This window comes from Cervus canadensis, chromosome 21, assembly GCF_019320065.1.
Source record: "Cervus canadensis isolate Bull #8, Minnesota chromosome 21, ASM1932006v1, whole genome shotgun sequence".
Classification (NCBI taxonomy): Eukaryota; Metazoa; Chordata; class Mammalia; order Artiodactyla; family Cervidae; genus Cervus; species Cervus canadensis.
This window is the reverse complement of record NC_057406.1, coordinates 43,500,299-43,517,367: the sequence shown is the minus strand read 5'-3', so window position 1 is coordinate 43,517,367 and position 17,069 is coordinate 43,500,299. Positions and strand designations below refer to the sequence as shown.

At 37.0% G+C, this 17,069-nt stretch overlaps 1 protein-coding gene and 1 pseudogene across 1 annotated transcript; both read right to left on the bottom strand.

Moving 5' to 3' along the window:
* Positions 1 to 3,753: 3,753 nt before the first annotated feature.
* Positions 3,754 to 4,698, bottom strand: LOC122423653 (olfactory receptor 6C3-like). Its single transcript, XM_043440910.1, has one exon. The coding sequence runs from the start codon at positions 4,696 to 4,698 to the stop codon at positions 3,754 to 3,756; it is 945 nt and encodes a 314-aa protein (XP_043296845.1).
* A 1,752-nt stretch (positions 4,699 to 6,450) lies between these two features.
* On the bottom strand, positions 6,451 to 15,708 carry LOC122423184 (annotated as a pseudogene).
* Positions 15,709 to 17,069: the final 1,361 nt, after the last annotated feature.

Genomic DNA, 17,069 nt, shown 5'->3' with positions numbered 1-17,069 from the left:
ATCTAGTTAAAGCTATGTTTTTTTTCAGTAGTCATGTATGAATGTGAGAGTTGGACCATAAAGAATACTGAGTGCCAAAGAATTGATGCTCTTGAACTGTGGTGTTGGAGAAGACTCTTGAGAGTCCCTTGGGCTGCAATGAGATTAAATCAGTCAATCTCAAAGAAAATCAATCCTGAATATTCATTGGAAGGGCTAATGCTGAAGCTCCAATACTTTGGCCACTTGATGCAAAGAACTGGCTAACTGGAAAAGCCCTGATGCTGGGAAAGAGTGGAGGCAGGAGGAAAAGAGGATGACAGAGGATGAGATAATTGGATGGCATCACCGACTCAATGCACGTGAGTTTGAGCAACCTCCAGGGGTTGGTTATTGACCGGGAAGCCTGGCATGTTGCAGTCCATGGGGTCGCAAAGAGCTGAACATGAGTGAATGACTGAAATGAACTACCAAATATAGTATATACATTTTTTGCCTTCAAATTCTCATCATTCTCTCATGTACTGCCCTTCCTTTGGGCTCATCATTCCACTCAACCTTGGAACTGACCTCATTTCCCTCTTTGAAATGTTTTTAAATTCCATGTTTTCACAATATTTCTTAGAAAATTAAGGACAGACAGAAAGAGGCCGAGCAGCAGCAACCGAGAGCGACTTGCGTTTTGATTTTGACAGGAAACAGTCTTTCTAGAAATTCAGGAAATATGAAATGATGTTGAATACTATTTTTCAATGTCTTTTAATTGTTGGATAATTGCTTTACAATGTTGTGTTGGTTTCTGCCATACGTTAACGTGAGTCTGTCATAAGTATACACATGTGCCCTCCTTTTTGGACTTCACTCCCACCTCCTACCTCAGCCCACCTCTCCAGGTTGTCATAGAGGCCTGGGTTAAGCTCACAGTGCTGTACAGCAACTTCTCATTGGCTATCTGTCTTACATATTTTAAAGTATGAGTTTCAATGCTAGTCTCTCAATTTGCTCCACCCTCTCCCAACCGCCACCCTGCTATGTTCACAGGTCTGTTCCCTATGTCTGTGTCTCTAATTGCTGCCCTGAAAGTAGGTTCATCTGTACCGTTTCTCTAGATTCCATATATATGTGCTAATATACAATATTTGCTTTTCTCTTTCTGATTTACTTCACTCTGTATAACAGGCTCTAGGTTTATCTACCTCACTATATTTGATTCCAGTTTGTTCCTTCATGTGGATGCTTGGCTTAGTATGAACCAGTTTATAACCCAGCATATTGTTGTGCATGTGTGCTCAGTCACGGCCAACTCTTCGTGACCCTATGGACTACAGCCTGACAGTCTCCTCTGTCCATGTGCGTACCACAGCTTCTTTATCCATTCGTCTGTCGATGGACATCAAGGTTGCTCCCATGTCCTGGCTATTGTGAACAGTGCTGCAATGAACACTGGGGTACCTATGTCTTTTAGAATTGTGATTTTCTGAATATATGCCTGGTTGTGAGATTGCTGGGTCATATGGAAGTTTTATTCCTAATTTTTAAAGAAATCACCATACTATTCTTTATAGTGGCTCTATAAATTCACATTCCTACCCACTGTGCAAGAGGATTCCCATTTCTTCACATCCTTTCCAGCATTTGTTTGATGATGGCCATCTTGACTGATGTGTTTACCTCATTGTAGTATTGACAAGTGAAGTTGAGTATTTTTTTCTATTTTTTTGTGTGTTTATTAGCCATCTTTATATCTTCTTTGGAGAAATAGCCATCTATTTAGGTCTTCTGCCTATTGTGTCAATGACTTGTTCTTTTGTTATTGAACTACATGAGTTTCTTGTATATTTTAGAAATTAATCCTTTGTCAATTGCTTCATTTGCAAATATTTTCTCCCACTCTGAGGGTTGTCTTGTCATCTTGCTTATGATTTCCTTTGCTGTGCAAAAGCTTTTAAGTTTAATTAGGTCCAACTTGTTTTTATTTCCAAAACATAAGGAGGTGGAGGTCTTTAATCCATTTAGAGTTTATCTTTGTGAATGGTGTTAGGAAGTGTTCTAATTTTATTATTTTACACATAGCTATCCAGTTTTCCCTGCACCACTTATTGAAGAGTCTGTCTTTCCTCTGTTGGATATTCTTGTCTTCTTTGACGAAGATAAGATACCCAAAACTGCTTGGGTTTATCTCTGGGCTTTCTATTTTGTTACATTGATTCTTCCAATTCAAGAATTGGTATGTCTCTCCATCTGTTTATGTCATCATTGACTTCTTTCATCAACGTCTTATAGTTTTATTTATACAGCTCTTTTGTGCATTTATTCCTATTTTATTGTTATTGTTGCCTTGGTAAATGGAGTTGATTCTTTATTTTCTCTTTCAGATTTTTTTGCTAGTGTATTGGAATTCAATGGATTTCTGTGTATTGATTTTGTATCCTGGAACCTTACTAAATTAACTGATTAATCTAGTCATTTTCTGATAGTATTTTTAGGGCTTTCTTTGTACAGTATCATGCTGTCTCCAATGAAAGTTTTACTTCTTCTTTTCCAATCTGAATCATTTTTCTTTCTTGTTTTTCTCTATTGCCAATTAAAATTAACTCCAACTTTACCTTTTCATCATGGCTGTGAAATAAAAACAATCATATAAAACATTTCCAGAAGAAAATATAAGGTAAAAATTTCTTCAAGAAAAAATTAATAACAGTTACCTCAGAAAGTTGTTTCAGAAAAGCTATGAAGAACCTAGACAGTGTATTAAAAAGCAGAAACATCACTTTGCCAGCAATGATTTGTATAGTCAAAGCTATAGGTTTTTCAGTAGTCATGTAGGGATGTGAGAGTTGGACAATAAAGAAGGCTGAGCAAACAAGAATTGATGCTTTTAGACTGTGCTGCTAGAGAAGACTCTGGAGAGTCCTTCGGACTGCGAGATCACACCAGTCAATCCTACAGGAAATCAACTCTGAATATTCGTTGGAAGGACTGATGCTGAAGCTGAAAAGACCCTGATGCTGGGAAAAATTGAGGGCAGGAAGGGAAGGGGGCAACAGATGATGAGATGGTTGGATGGCATCCCTAGATCGTGGACATGAGTTTGAGCAAACTCGTTTGAACAGGGGAGCCTCATGTGCTGCAGTCCAAGAAAGCACAAAGAGTTGGATATGAATGAGTGACTGAAAATGAAGTAAACTTGTTCACAAGATTCCATGAACCAATATGAAGAAAATAATTAGAACAGGTCTGGAATATAGTAATTGCTGAAAAAATATTATCTCTACCCTCTTTCTTCTCTCTCCTCATTATTATAAAAGTATTATAATAGTATAAAGAGTTCAAATATACTTTAGTTTCTAAACTTTAAAAATATCTAAGTAGATATTTATATTTTATTTCCAGCCCTCTAGGGATTGTCATTGTTTGATTTCATGAAAATTTCAAATAGAATAAAAATTTCCTAATAAAGTCATTTCTATTACCTGGTAAAATGAAAATTTCAGAAATCCACATCAATTCTGACATTCTTTTTATCAAACTAAATGGCCTATAAAATTGTAACACCAACCTGTATTCTTTACTTCATCCAAATATATTTGAATAAAAAATTTATAGAAAATTCTGAAGCAATATTCAACTTTATCCAGTTAATTAGGTTCAGTGTGGGGAATTTTTTAACATGGGGACAGATGAAAAGGACTCATACAGCTGTACTGAAAGAGTTTTGGCAGATTATGAGTAATAGAAAGCATTGACAAGAACTTTACTCTTTTAATGATATAATCACTTGCATTTACTGGAGAAAAAGATAACCTTTTGGATGGTATCCTTAAAGGCTTGCTTCACTTGCTGGTTCCTCAGTGTATATATAAATGGATTCATCATAGGAGGAACAGAAGCATTCAGAATAGATGCTCCTTTGCTCAAGGATGCCTTTTCTTTTGCTGAAGGGTTAGCATACATGAATATACAGCTTCCATAAGAGATGGAAATGACAATCATGTGAGAGGAGCATGTAGAAAATGCCTTTTTTCTCTGACTGGCAGAAGGCAGTCTCAGAATTGTCTTGATGATGAACATGTAGGATAGCATTATCAATGCCAAAGTAAAAAGCAGAATCTCTATTGCAGAGTAAAAACCAATCACTTCAAGGAGCCATGTGTCTGAGCAGGATAGTTGCAAGAGGGGGAAATAGTCACAAGCAAAGTGATCAATGATGTTAGAACCGCAATAATCTAACTGGAGAAAAAGAATAACAGGTGGGAAGATGTTTAAGAACCCTGCCAGCCAAGCACAAAAGACAAGCAATACACAGACTCTGTTGTTCATGATGGTTGCGTAATGCAGGGGTTTGCAGATAGCGACATAGCGATCATAGGACATGGCAGTTAGAAGATAAAATTCAGTGATACCCAAGAAGATGAAGAAAAACAGCTGAGCTGTACAATCATTGTATGAAATTGTTTTGTCCCTGGTGATAATTGTGCCCAGAAATCTAGGAATACAGACTGTTGTAAAGCAAATTTCTAACATAGAGAAGTTCCTGAGGAAAAAATACATAGGTGTCTGTAGATGGGAGTCCACCAAGGTGAGAATGATGATGGTCAAATTTCCGGTGACACTTAATATATATGTGATGATTAAGAAGAGAAAAGTCACAATCTGAAGCTCTGGATCATCTGATAGCCCCAGAAGAATGAATTCTGTGGGTCTTGTGTGGTTTTTCATTGCTGATCCTTTGCCCCCATTCAAACAGAAAATGGATGATTTCCTATAAGAAATAAAAGATCAAAATACATTTGAGAATAGAATACTCTCCAATTCCCATTCAACTTTTCATTCTAGTAAGGAATATTATCTGAAGTTCAAAATCATTATTTCTTCTTCAAAAATACATTGTCAAAGACTACGGATAAAATAAAACTCTTATGGTAACACTTAAATAGGGCTATTTTTTTTCTAATAATTTTTAATTGGTTCAAGGCAGTCTTTAAAATATTTAGCTTCCTTTGTAAAAAAATACAGAAATATTTTAATTGGTTCTCCTCCTTTCCTCAGTATTATAAAAACCAGTATATTTTGCAGATAATCTAAATAGAGTTTGAAAGCATACAGAGTTTTTGTATGCCTATTTCCACATTTTATATTTTGCATAACTGAGGCCCACTTTGTTTAGGTGATTTTCACTAGTTTAAATGACTAGTGAACATAATAAAACTGTGGGAAATTCTTAAAGAGATGGGAATACCAGACAGTCTAACCTGCCTCCTGAGAAACCTATATGCAGGACAAGAAGCAGCAGTTAGGACTGGACACGGAACAATGGACAGTTTCAAAATTGGGAAAGGAGTACTTCCAGGCTGTATATCATCACCTTGTGTGTTTGTGTGTGTGTGTTAGTTGCTCAGTCGTGTCCGACTTTTTACGACCCCATGAACTGTAGCCACAGTCCATGTGAATCACAACAAACTGTGGAAAATTATTAAAGAGAGGGAATACCAGACCACCTGACTTGCTTCCTGAGAAATCTGTATGCAGGTCAAGAAGCAACAGTTAGAACTGTTCACGGAACAAAATAATGGTTTTAAATCAGGAAAGGAGTACCTCAAGGCTGCATATTGTCACCCTGCTTATTCAAATTATATGCAGAGTACATCATGCAAAATGTTGGGCTGGATGAAGCACAAGCTGGAATCAAGATTGTGGGCAGAAATATCAATAACCTCAGATATGCAGATGACACCACCCTTACGGCAGAAAGAGAAGAAGAACTAAAGAGCTTCTTGACAAAAGTGAAAGAGGAGGAGAGTGAAAAAGTTGGCTGAAAACACGACATTCAGAAAACTAAGATCATGGCAAACAGTCCCATCACTCCACGGCAAATAGGTGGGGAAACAGTGGAAACAGTGACAGACTTTATTTTGGGGGGCTCTAAAATCACTACAGATGGTGACTGTAGCCATGAAATTAAAAGATGCTTGCTCCTTGGAAGAAAAGCTATGACCAACCGTGACAGCATTTTAAAAAGCAGAGACATTATTTTGCCAACAAAAGTCCATCTAGTCAAAGCTTTGGTTTTTCTAGTAGTCATGTGTGGATGTGAGAGTTGGACTATAAAGAAAGTTGAACGCCGAAGAATTGATGCTTTTGAACTGTGGTGTGGGGCTCCTGAGAGCCCCTTGGGCTGCAAGAAGATCAAACCAGTCAATCCTAAATGAAATCAGTTCTGAATATTCATTGGAAGAGCTGACTCACTGGAAAAGACCCTGATGCTGGGAAACATTGAGGGCTGAGGTGAAGGGGACAAAGAAGATGAGATGCCTTCATGGCATCATAGATTTAGTGGACGTGTGTTTGAGCAAACTCCAGGAAATAGTGAGGGACAGGGAAGACTGGCATGCTGCAGTTCATGGGGATGTTCAACCCCATGAGTCAGACACAATAACCCCCTGACCAACAACAACACAGCTCTGTAATATCTCACTTTAGAATATAGGTATTTACCCATGGGAATATTTTGGTGGCACTCTCTCCTAATTTACTTTCATAAAGGTTTGGTTGATGCAATGCCTTAATTTCTTCCTTTTCTGATGAGACAAAAAGCACAAGAAAGTGTAACTTCCGCTACCAAATTAAATAATTGCCTACACTCAGTTTAGTTCATACAATGCACACTTATTTTCTTTTGTTTTACTATTTTGCCTTAGCAAATGAATAAGTAGGTGGGCAAAACCTTTACTGGGAAGCAGATATTCCTTTAAATAAGGAATGTCATTTTTATGGTTTTATTTCTATAAACGAAAACCATTTAACTTAGGAAAAATTAATGAACAACTCAATACTATTGCTATGCTGCTTCTTTAGGACCCCATCAATAGTTTTCTTATTTACTCTTTAATATCAAAAACTTTTTAAAATTCACAAACCCATATGCAAATACTACTTTAAAACACATAAATGAGATGTAATAATATGCATTAACCTGAATAATAACAAATTTTACTTGCTTCCTGGTTTTTCTTGATGATTTAGTCTCAAATTTTATGGTCTGATCACTTCAATAATTATATAATTTCAGAGTTGTTGAGCTGAGGTAGCAATTTATTTGGTTTCAATTGTACTCTCAAAACAAATATGGTGACTTAACCGTGTCATTGCTCTCAAGGCTTATATTCTCATTGTAGTTCAACTGGTAATATTTGACCCTCAATATCCTTCATTCCTGATATTGCAAAATTGGTGCACATTTCATTATACTGTAACTCATAATTGATTCTCATCTCTTATCCGAGTTCTGTGTACAAACTCAGTTGCACTTGGGGGGACTAGTCAAATATTTCTTATATTTACACCTTTCACATAATAAAGCATTACTTATTAAAACTTTTTTTTAGATTAATGCACAGATTTTAAATGAAGATTTTGTAATTCTATGATTATTTATCCATGCAATTTAAGTAATATTTTCCTTAGGCTTCAGAGACTGTTATATTTTCCTACGAATGCTGCTTTGAGAAAAAGAGATTTCAAAATTTCTTCTCCATGTATGTCAAACACAGGGAATTGGATTTACCTTGTCTTTCCTGTTTTCTCAGGGTAATTTGTTAAGTAAACAGAGGGCTGATGAGGTATTATGAAAAGACACAGGTGAATCGGTTTTGTGAGTATTAATAAGAAAGTGCTTACACTTCCTTAGTAGCTCAGTGGTAGAGAATCCACTTGCCAATGCTAGAGACGCGGCTGTGATCCCTGAAGTGGGAAGATTCCTCAAGCCATGGAGCAACTAAGACCGTTTGCCACAAAATCTGAGCCTGTGCTCTAGAGCCCGGGGACCGCGATTACTGAGTCAGCCTGCTGCAGCTACTGAAGCCGTTCCCGCCTGCAGCCCTGCTCCACCTAAGGAGAAGCCGCCGCAGTGAGATGCTCACACATCATGAGTAGACACAGCCGCCACCTGTCTCAGCTAGAGAAAGCCGGTGCAGCCAAAATAAACAAATACATACAATTATTAAAAAAAAAAAGAGTCAAAAACCAAAATGACTGAGCTAAATGAAGTAACTTCATAAACATGTCACACTGAGTGTGCAAAAATTTGATTTAGATTTAGAAATTGAAAAACTTGACAAATCAGCCCCTCAACTTCACCTCTGAGAGGCCGTTGTTAAACATTTACTATTATCTCATTTAGAACATCTGTCAGTCATGTGGTGGATACTCAATAAATATTGCTGAATGGATAAATATGTTGAAATAATTTTGGTGTATAATCAATCTCCAGTACTCAATAAAATCTTTAAAACTGATTGTTAAAGAATTTGAGAAACAAAATATGAAAAGAATCACTATTTGGATAAAAAAATGTTAGTTGCTCAGTCGTGTCCAACTCTTTGCGACCCCATTGACTGTAGCCCACCAGGCTCCTCTGTCCATGGAATTCTCCAGTCAAGAATCCTGGACTGGGTTGCCAGTCCCTTCAAATATTAAGGCAAAGTCTCTTACCGGGACAGATTTTAAGAACCTGTGCACAATTGGGTCCCATGATGTGATCCAGACAGGCTCCAGCACACCACTACTGGGAGTGAACCAGTTCATCTACAAAGGGGACAAATATCCCGGCTTTCATGGGGTGAGGGATGGGAGAGAATGTAGACAATAAGCATGAATGTAAAAATAATAAGTTTTGAAGAGGAAGAAAAAACTGAAATGGCTTGGAAGTGGGGAGCTAGTATAATTTTAAATAGTGTCAATGGGGTAGATTTTATTGAGGTGATATTTGGACAGAGATCTGAAGGAGGGATGGGTGCTAACCATGTGATTATCTGGGAGAGGGAGACTTTCCAGTTTAAGAAACATTTAGTGTAAATACATTAAGGTCCTAGAAGGAAAATCATGTTAATTGCAAAGAATGATTTTTGGTTGTTTATTTTTTCTCATTTCTGATATTTTTCAATTTTTGTTGAACTAGTTTCCTGGATAGAATCTCCAGCAGAGTATTGAATAAAGCAGTTATGGTGGTCCTCCACATCTTATAACTGATTTTACCAAGACTACAGCTACAATTTAAAACATTAAAAATGATATTTGCTGTAAACTTTAAATTTTGAATATTTTCAAGTATACACTAGGATAGAGAACTGGAGAAATAGTTTCAAGTGCAGGTCAAGCAGATTCAATAGATATGAAGGCTATTTTATATTGTTTTACCTGTTTTTTAAAAAACTTTTAAATATTTTGTTGTATTTTAAACTAGAACTTATACAGCAAACTTTTTCTTACCTGTATATTTTCAGTATGAACTCCTAAAATATATATTGCTTAATCCTGATGCAGTTTCCAAGTTAGCTAAACTAGCAAAACGTCTTTGGTATCATTTACCACCTTGCACACACTTGCGCATGTTCCTGCTCACTTGCTCAGTTGTGTCCGATTCTTTGTGACCCCATGGACTCTAGCCCACCAGGCTCCTCTGCTTACGGGATTTTCCAGGCAAGAACACAGGAGGAGGTTGCTAGTTCCTCCTCTAGGAGATCTTCCTGACCCAGGGACTGAACCCATGTCTCCTGAGTCTTCTGCATTGGCAGGAGGATTCTTTACCACTGAGCCACTGGGAACATAATCCTAGATACCCAATTGTCTCAAAACATCATTTTTTTGTTGGCTTGTTCAAATTAGAGCCAGACAAGGAGCATGTAGCATATCCAATTGTGATGATCTAGTCAGGTTACTCATGCTATTGAAATAATGCTTTATTCTATTTTACTAAGAGACTTTAAAAAATCATGAATGGTCACTGCATTTCGTCATCACATATATGATTTTCATTTCAACTTTTGTTTTTCATTTTTAGTCTTTTGATGAGGCAAATTCCACATGTAAATTCTCTAAAGATAAATTATCTTTGGGATAGGGCCACATGTAACATGAAATACTAGTTTTGATCATTTCTTTTAGTGCTTTATCCCCTTACTTATGAGTCAAATTGCTGGTGACTTTCTCACTTAATCTTTTGATATAAAAAACAATGTAAATGTCCAAAAATGAGTTAGAAATGTTTACCTCATCTTTTCTTCTATAAATATTTTATGGATGTCCTCATTCACCTTCTTAACAATAAATAAATAAATGACATTTGCTGTTAAATTTGAAAATCTTACATCTTTTATTGAATTTTCAAATTTTAGTCAAATTAACTTATGTTAAATAAGAAATAATATACTAGCCAATGTGTATGGAAAAACTTGTCCATGGGTCACAGTTGGTCCACCACCTATTTGTGTTAAAAGTTTAATTGGGCACACCTGAGCCCTTTCATTCACATATGGTTTATAGCTGCATTTGTATGACAGAGGGGGAGAATTGAGTAATTTTATCAGGGACGCTATGGTCTGCAAATTCTAAATTATTAGTATAGTGTCCTTTAGACACAAATTGTGTTGACTTCCAATACTGATAATTAAAATGTTTACACTGATTGAAACCTTTATAATAACCACTAAAGAGTTTGTGTAGAGTTAAAGAGCCACATTATTTGATATCAACATAAACTCCTTCATATCTTTTGTAATAAAATTTACAGTTCTTTTAATTCCTGGAACTATAACTCGCTAGTTTATGGTATATTTTTATTCAGGTATCAAGAACCCACATCATCAATCAATTCTAAACTTCAGTATTTTCAAATATTTCCAGTTAACTGTAGAAATTATTGATTCAACAAGAAGGTAGGAGATAGTGGCTCCATGACTCTTTCCAAACTGGAAAATTCTTTAGTAATGTTTAAAGTTATTTTCTTTGTTTTTCAGCAAGTATGGATCTAAACTTTCAACTGAGTACAGTGTATGCATATCAGGAATAATTTGGCTCAATGAATTACAAATACAGTCTTTATAGAAAAAAGGTTAGAAAATGTGAGATGAGTTTGGATAACATTCAGTATTATTTAAAATTTTGGCTTCATGGAAAAGCAAAAAAAAAAAGTTTAGTGCCAGAATTGCATGATTGCATGATCTTGCATAATCATCTTCTAAATTCTAATCATTATAATGCTTAAAGCAGAGTGAACATACAAATTTTTAACAAAAGAAAATTTCAAATTTATATACAGTAAAATTTTGCCAATATCAGTGTCTTTATCCCTATTAATTAAGTTTTTCATTTAATTAGGTAGTTGAATGCATTATATGTGTATGATATCAACTCAAAATAACCACTAATAATAGAAAGTTGTAAAAACTGTCAGCTATTGATTAATTAAAAAAACAGCTCAACTTCAAGCATTAATTTAAATATAAAACTGATTATGGCAAATGTAGTCATATATGGTTTCCAATAATTTTTAATTCTTCAGGCTTTTATTAGAAATTGTTATGTGTTACTTAAAGTGTTCCCCAAAAGAGGGGCAATTTCACAGTTTTCTTGAAAGTATATATTCATAATTGTTCTCAAATTGATAAATTACATGGCAGAGAAGATTTTAAGTTGGGTAATAAAAGATTTTTGATTTCTCAAGAAACTATAATTTCATTAATTCTTTTTTTAATTTTTTAATTTTAATTTTTTAATTTTTTATTTTTTAGTTGTGCTGTTTTTCACATAATTACAAAGTAGGCCATTGTATGGAGAGAATAATATATGTAATACTCTAATAAGATGGTCAGATTATTCTTATGGTCTTGTATAGTAAATTAAAAATAGTGTTTAGCATGATTTACTGTTTCCTGAATTTCTAGAAAGAAATCTCTCTTGTGCATTCCTGTTCTGCCTCTTTCTGTTTGAATTCAATTTCCCAAAAAATACTGTGGAAGAAATGGGCTTGTAAAAGTTTCAAAGAAGGAAATTGCAGTTTCATAGTTACAGTGTGGAACACACGTGCAGCTGCACAATCATGCCAGGTCTTTGTGACAGCATGGACCGTAGCCCATCAGGATCCTCTGTTCATAGCATTTTCCAGGCAAGAATACTGGAGTGTGCTGCCATTTCCTACTCCAGAGTGTCTTCCCCATCCAGGGATCAAACCTGTGTCTCTTGCATGTCCTGCATTGGCAGGCGGACTCTTTACCCCTGGCACCAATCAGGAAGCACAGAATGAAAAGCTGAGCCCAAAGGAAGGTAAGTGAATGAGAGAAAGATGGGAATTTGAATAGAAAAAAAAAAATATCTACAGTATCCTTGCAAAGCTTCTGTCAATGAAATTATGAGTAATGGAAAATAACTCTGGAGACAATATGAAAATTAATAGATTTTGAATAGTTCTGAGTTTTATTTAATTGCATTTCATTATGCCTCTAATTTATGAAAAAAATAAAAAGACTTTTATTTTTTCATTTCCTTGAGAAAAGTAAATTCTTCCTTGCCACGTCCATGAAGGCTCTCTTGACTTGCTGAATCCTAGGGTATAGATGAATGGGTTTAGTATGGGGGCAACTGAAATATTTAGCACAGCTACTCCCTTGTTCAAAAGAGACCCTGTCCTTTGCTGATGGATTCATGTATGTGAAAATGCAGCTGCCATAAAAGATGGAGATGGCAATCATGTGGGAAGAACATGTGGAAAGGCCTTTGTCCTCTGAGTGATAGAAGGGATCCTCAAAATTGTTCTGATGATATATGTATCAGTTCAGTTCAGTTCAGTCGCTCAATTGTGTCCGGCTCTTTGTGACCCCATGGACCACAGAACTCCAGGCTTCCCTGTCCATCACCAACTCCCAGAGTCCACCCAAACCCATGTCCATCAAGTCGATGATGCCATCCAGTCATCTCATTCTCTGTCATCCCCTTCTCCTCCTGCCCTCAATTGTTCCCAGCATCAGGGTCTTTTCAAATGAGTCAGCTCTTTGCATCAGGTGGCCAAAGTATTGGAATTTCAGCTTCAACATCAGGCCTTCCAATGAACACCCAGGACTGATCTCCTTTAGGATGGACTGGTTGTATCTCCTTGCAGACCAAGGGACTCTTAAGAGTCTTCTCCAACACCACAGTTCAAAAGCATCAATTCCTTGGCACTCAGGTTTCTTTATGGTCCAACTCTCCCATCCATACATGAGTATTGGAAAAACCATAGCCTCGACTACATGGACCTTTGTCGGCAAAGCAATATCTCTGCTTTTTAATATGCTGTCTAGGGTGGTCATAACTTTCCTTCCAAGGAGTAAACGTCTTTTAATTTCATGGCTGCAATCACCATCTACAGTGATTTTGGAGCCCAAAAAATAAAGTCAGCCACTGTTTCCACAGTCTCCCATCTTATTGCCATGAAGTGATGGGACCGGATGCCATGATCTTAGTTTTCTGAATGTTGAGCTTTAAGTCAACTTTTTCACTCCCCTCTTTCACTTTCATCAAGATGCTCTTTAGTTCTTCTTCACTTTCTGCCATAAGGGTGGTGTTGTCTGCGTATCTGAGGTTATTGATATTTCTCCTGGAAATCTTGATTCCAACTTGTGATTTCTCAAGCTCAGCGTTTCTCATGATGTACTCTGCATGCAAATTAAATAAGCAGGGTGACAGTATACAACCTTGACATACTACTTTTCCTATTTGGAACTCGTCTGTTGGTCCATGTCCAGTTCTAACTGTTGCTTCCTGACCTGCATACAGGTTTCTCAAGAGGCAGGTCAGGTGGTCTGGTATTCCCATCTCTTGAAGAATTTCCCACAGTTTATTGTGATCCACACAGTCAAAGTCTTTGGCATTGTCAATAAAGCAGAAATAGATGTTTTTCTGGAACTATCTTGCTTTTTCAATGATCCAGCAGATGTTGGCAATTTGATCTCTGGTTCTTCTGCTTTTTCTAAAACCAGCTTGAACATCTGGATGTTCACAGTTCATGTATTGCTGAAGCCTGCCTTGGAGAATTTTTTTTTTAATTTATTTTTATTAGTTGGAAGCTAATTACTTTACAATATTGTAGTGCTTTTTGCCATACATTGACATGAATCAGCCATGGATTTACATGTGTCCCCCTTCCTGATCTCCCCTTTCTGCTCCCTCCCCATCCCATCCCTCTGGGTCTTCCCAGTGCACCAGCCCTGAGCTTGGAGAATTTTAAGCATTACTTTACTAATATGTGAGATGAGTTCAATTGTGCGGTAGTTTGAGCATTCTTTGGCATTGCCTTTCTTAGGGATTGGAATGAAAACTGAACTTTTCCAGTCCTGTGGCCACTGCTGAGTTTTCCAAAGTTGCTGGCATATTGAGTGCAGCACTTTCACAGCATCATCTTTTAGGATTTGAAATAGCTCAACTGGTATTCCATCACCTCCATTAGCTTAGTTCGTAGTGATGCTTCTTAAGGCCCACTTGACTTCACATTCCAGGATGTCTGGCTCTAGTTGAGTGATCACACCATCATGATTATCTGGGTCATGAAGGTCTTTTTTGTGCAGTTCTTCTGTGTATTCTTGCCACCTCTTCTTAATATTTTCTGCTTCTGTTAGGTCCATACCATTTCTGTCCTTTATTGAGCCCATCTTTGCATGAAATGTTCCCTCAGTATCTCTAATTTTCTTGAAGAGATCTCTAGTCTTTCCCATTATATTATTTTCCTCTATTTCTTTGCATTGATTGCTAAGGAAGGCTTTCTTACCTCTCCTTGCTATTTTTTTTGGAACTCTGCATCAAATGGGTATATCTTTCCTTTTCTCCTTTGCTTTTCGCTTCCCTTCTTGATATATGTATTAGTTCAGTTCAGTTCAGTCGCTCAGTCGTGTCTGACTCTTTGCAACCCCATGAATCACAGCACACCCGGCCTCCCTGTCCATCACCAACTCCAGGAGTTTACTTAGATTCATGTCCATCGAGTCGGTGATGCCATCCAGCCATCTCATCCTCTGTCTTCCCCTTCTCCTCCTGCTCCCAATTCCTCCCAGCATCAGGGTCTTTTCCAATGAGTCAACTCTTCACATGAGGTGGCCAAAGTATTGGAGTTTCAGCTTTAGCATCAGTTCTTCCAATGAACACCCAGGACTGATCTCCTTTAGGATGGACTGGTTGGATCTCCTTGCAGTCCATGGGACCATCAAGAGTCTTCTCCAACACCACAGTTCAAAATCATCAATTCTTTGGCGCTCAGCTTTCTTCACAGTCCAACTCTCACACCCATACATGACCACTGGAAAACCATAGCCTTGCCTAGATGGACCTTTGTTGGCAAAAAAATGTCTCTGCTTTTTAATATGCTATCTAGGTTAGAGGGGAGATAATCACAAGTAAAATGGTCAATAGTACTGGACTTACAGTAACTGAGCTGTATGAAGAACACGAGTAATGGGAATATAATTAGGAATGAAGCCAGCCAAGAGGCCAAGACAAGCAGTGTGAAGACTATGATTCGTGATGGTCATGTAATGCAGTGATTTGCAGATGGCAATGTAACAGTCATAGGACTCGGCAGCCAGAAGATAAAACTCAGTGATTCCCAAGAGAATGAAAAAAATAAAATAAAATAACTGAGCCATACAATAATTAAAAGAAATGGTTTTATCTCCTGTAATAATGGTGGTCAGAAACTTAGGAATAGTGACAGTTGTGAATAACACTTCTAATATGGAGAAACTCCTGAGGAAGCAAGACACGGGGGTCTGGAGTTGGGCATCCTGCAGTGTCAAGGTGATAAAGGTCAGGTTCCCAGTGATGTTGAGCCTGTAGTTGATGAGCCGAAAGACAAAGATCACAACCTGAAGTTATGGGTCATCTGACAGTCCGGGGGATAAACTCTGTTGTTTCTGCGTAGTTTCTCATTTTTGTCCTTCTTCTTTTTGCATACATTTTGGGAGAAAAATAAAAAGAAGCCTCAAATAAAAGAGACTTATTCCTGAATAGCACTGGAATTTATTTCTTTAAGTGTTATGCCATATTTGATTTGACTTGGGAGATCTTTAAAACAACTTAATAAAAATAGATAACTTGCTTTAAAGTAATTTTTTTCACCATATGCTGATCTGAATTTCTCATAGAATTTTTCTTTTAAAACTCTAATTTACTGATTGAAGCCAGGCTAAAATTATTTTTAAAGAGCTAATCCAAAAAAAAAAAAAAGAGAAAAAATAAAGAATAGGACTAGAAGTTTAGTATGCAAACAAGAGCAAAAAAAAAAAAAAAAAAAAAAGAGCTAATCCAAATCATGGGCTTTCCTAGTGGGTCAGTAGTAAAGAATTTACCTGCAATGCAGGAGACTTCGGTCCATTCCTTGGTTGGGAAGGTCGGCTGGAGAAAGAAATGGCAATACACTCCAGAATTCATGCCCGGGAAATCCCACAGACAGAGAAGCCTGGCAGGCTACAGTTCATGAATTTGCACAAGAGTGGGACAGGACTTATCTGCTAAATGACAAAAATCCAAATCATGCACTCTGAATGGGAAGAGCAGGGATTTTAACATAGGCCTTTCTAAGCATTTGAAATACCGAAATAGAAATTCTACCTATTGACTTTTTATTTATTTATTTTTTAAATTAATTAAATTAATTAATTAATTTTACTTTACAATACTGTATTGGTTTTGCCATACATTGACTTGAATCCTCCATGGGTGTACATGTGTTCCCCATCATGAAACCCCCTCCTACCTCCCTCCCTATTACATCCCTCTGGGTCATCCCAGTGCACCAGCCCTGAGCACCCTGTCTCATGCATCAAACCTGGACTGGCGATTCGTTTCACATATGATAATTTATATGTTTCAATGCAATTCTCCCATATCATCCCACCCTCACCCTCTCCCACAGAGTCCAAAACACTGTTCAATACATCTGTGTCTCTTTAGCTGTCTCGCATACAGGGTTACCATTACCATCTTTCTAAATTCCATATATATGTGTTAGTATACTGTATTGGTGTTTTTCTTTCTGGCTTACTTCACTCTGTATAATAGACTCCAGTTTCATCCACCTGATTAGAACTGATTCAAATGTATTCTTTTTAATGGCTGAGTAATATTCCATTGTGTATATGTACCACAGCTTTCTTATCCATTCATCTGCTGATGGACATATAGGTTGATTCCATGTCCTGGCTATTATAAACAGTGCCACGATGAACACTGGGGTGCACATGTCTCTTTCAATTCTGGTTTCCTCAGTGTGTATGCCCAGTAGTGGGATT

Coding starts and splice junctions, on each gene's coding strand:
- LOC122423653 (XM_043440910.1), bottom strand. CDS start 4,698: ATGAAAAACCACACAAGACCCACAGAATTCATTCTTCTGGGGCTATCA.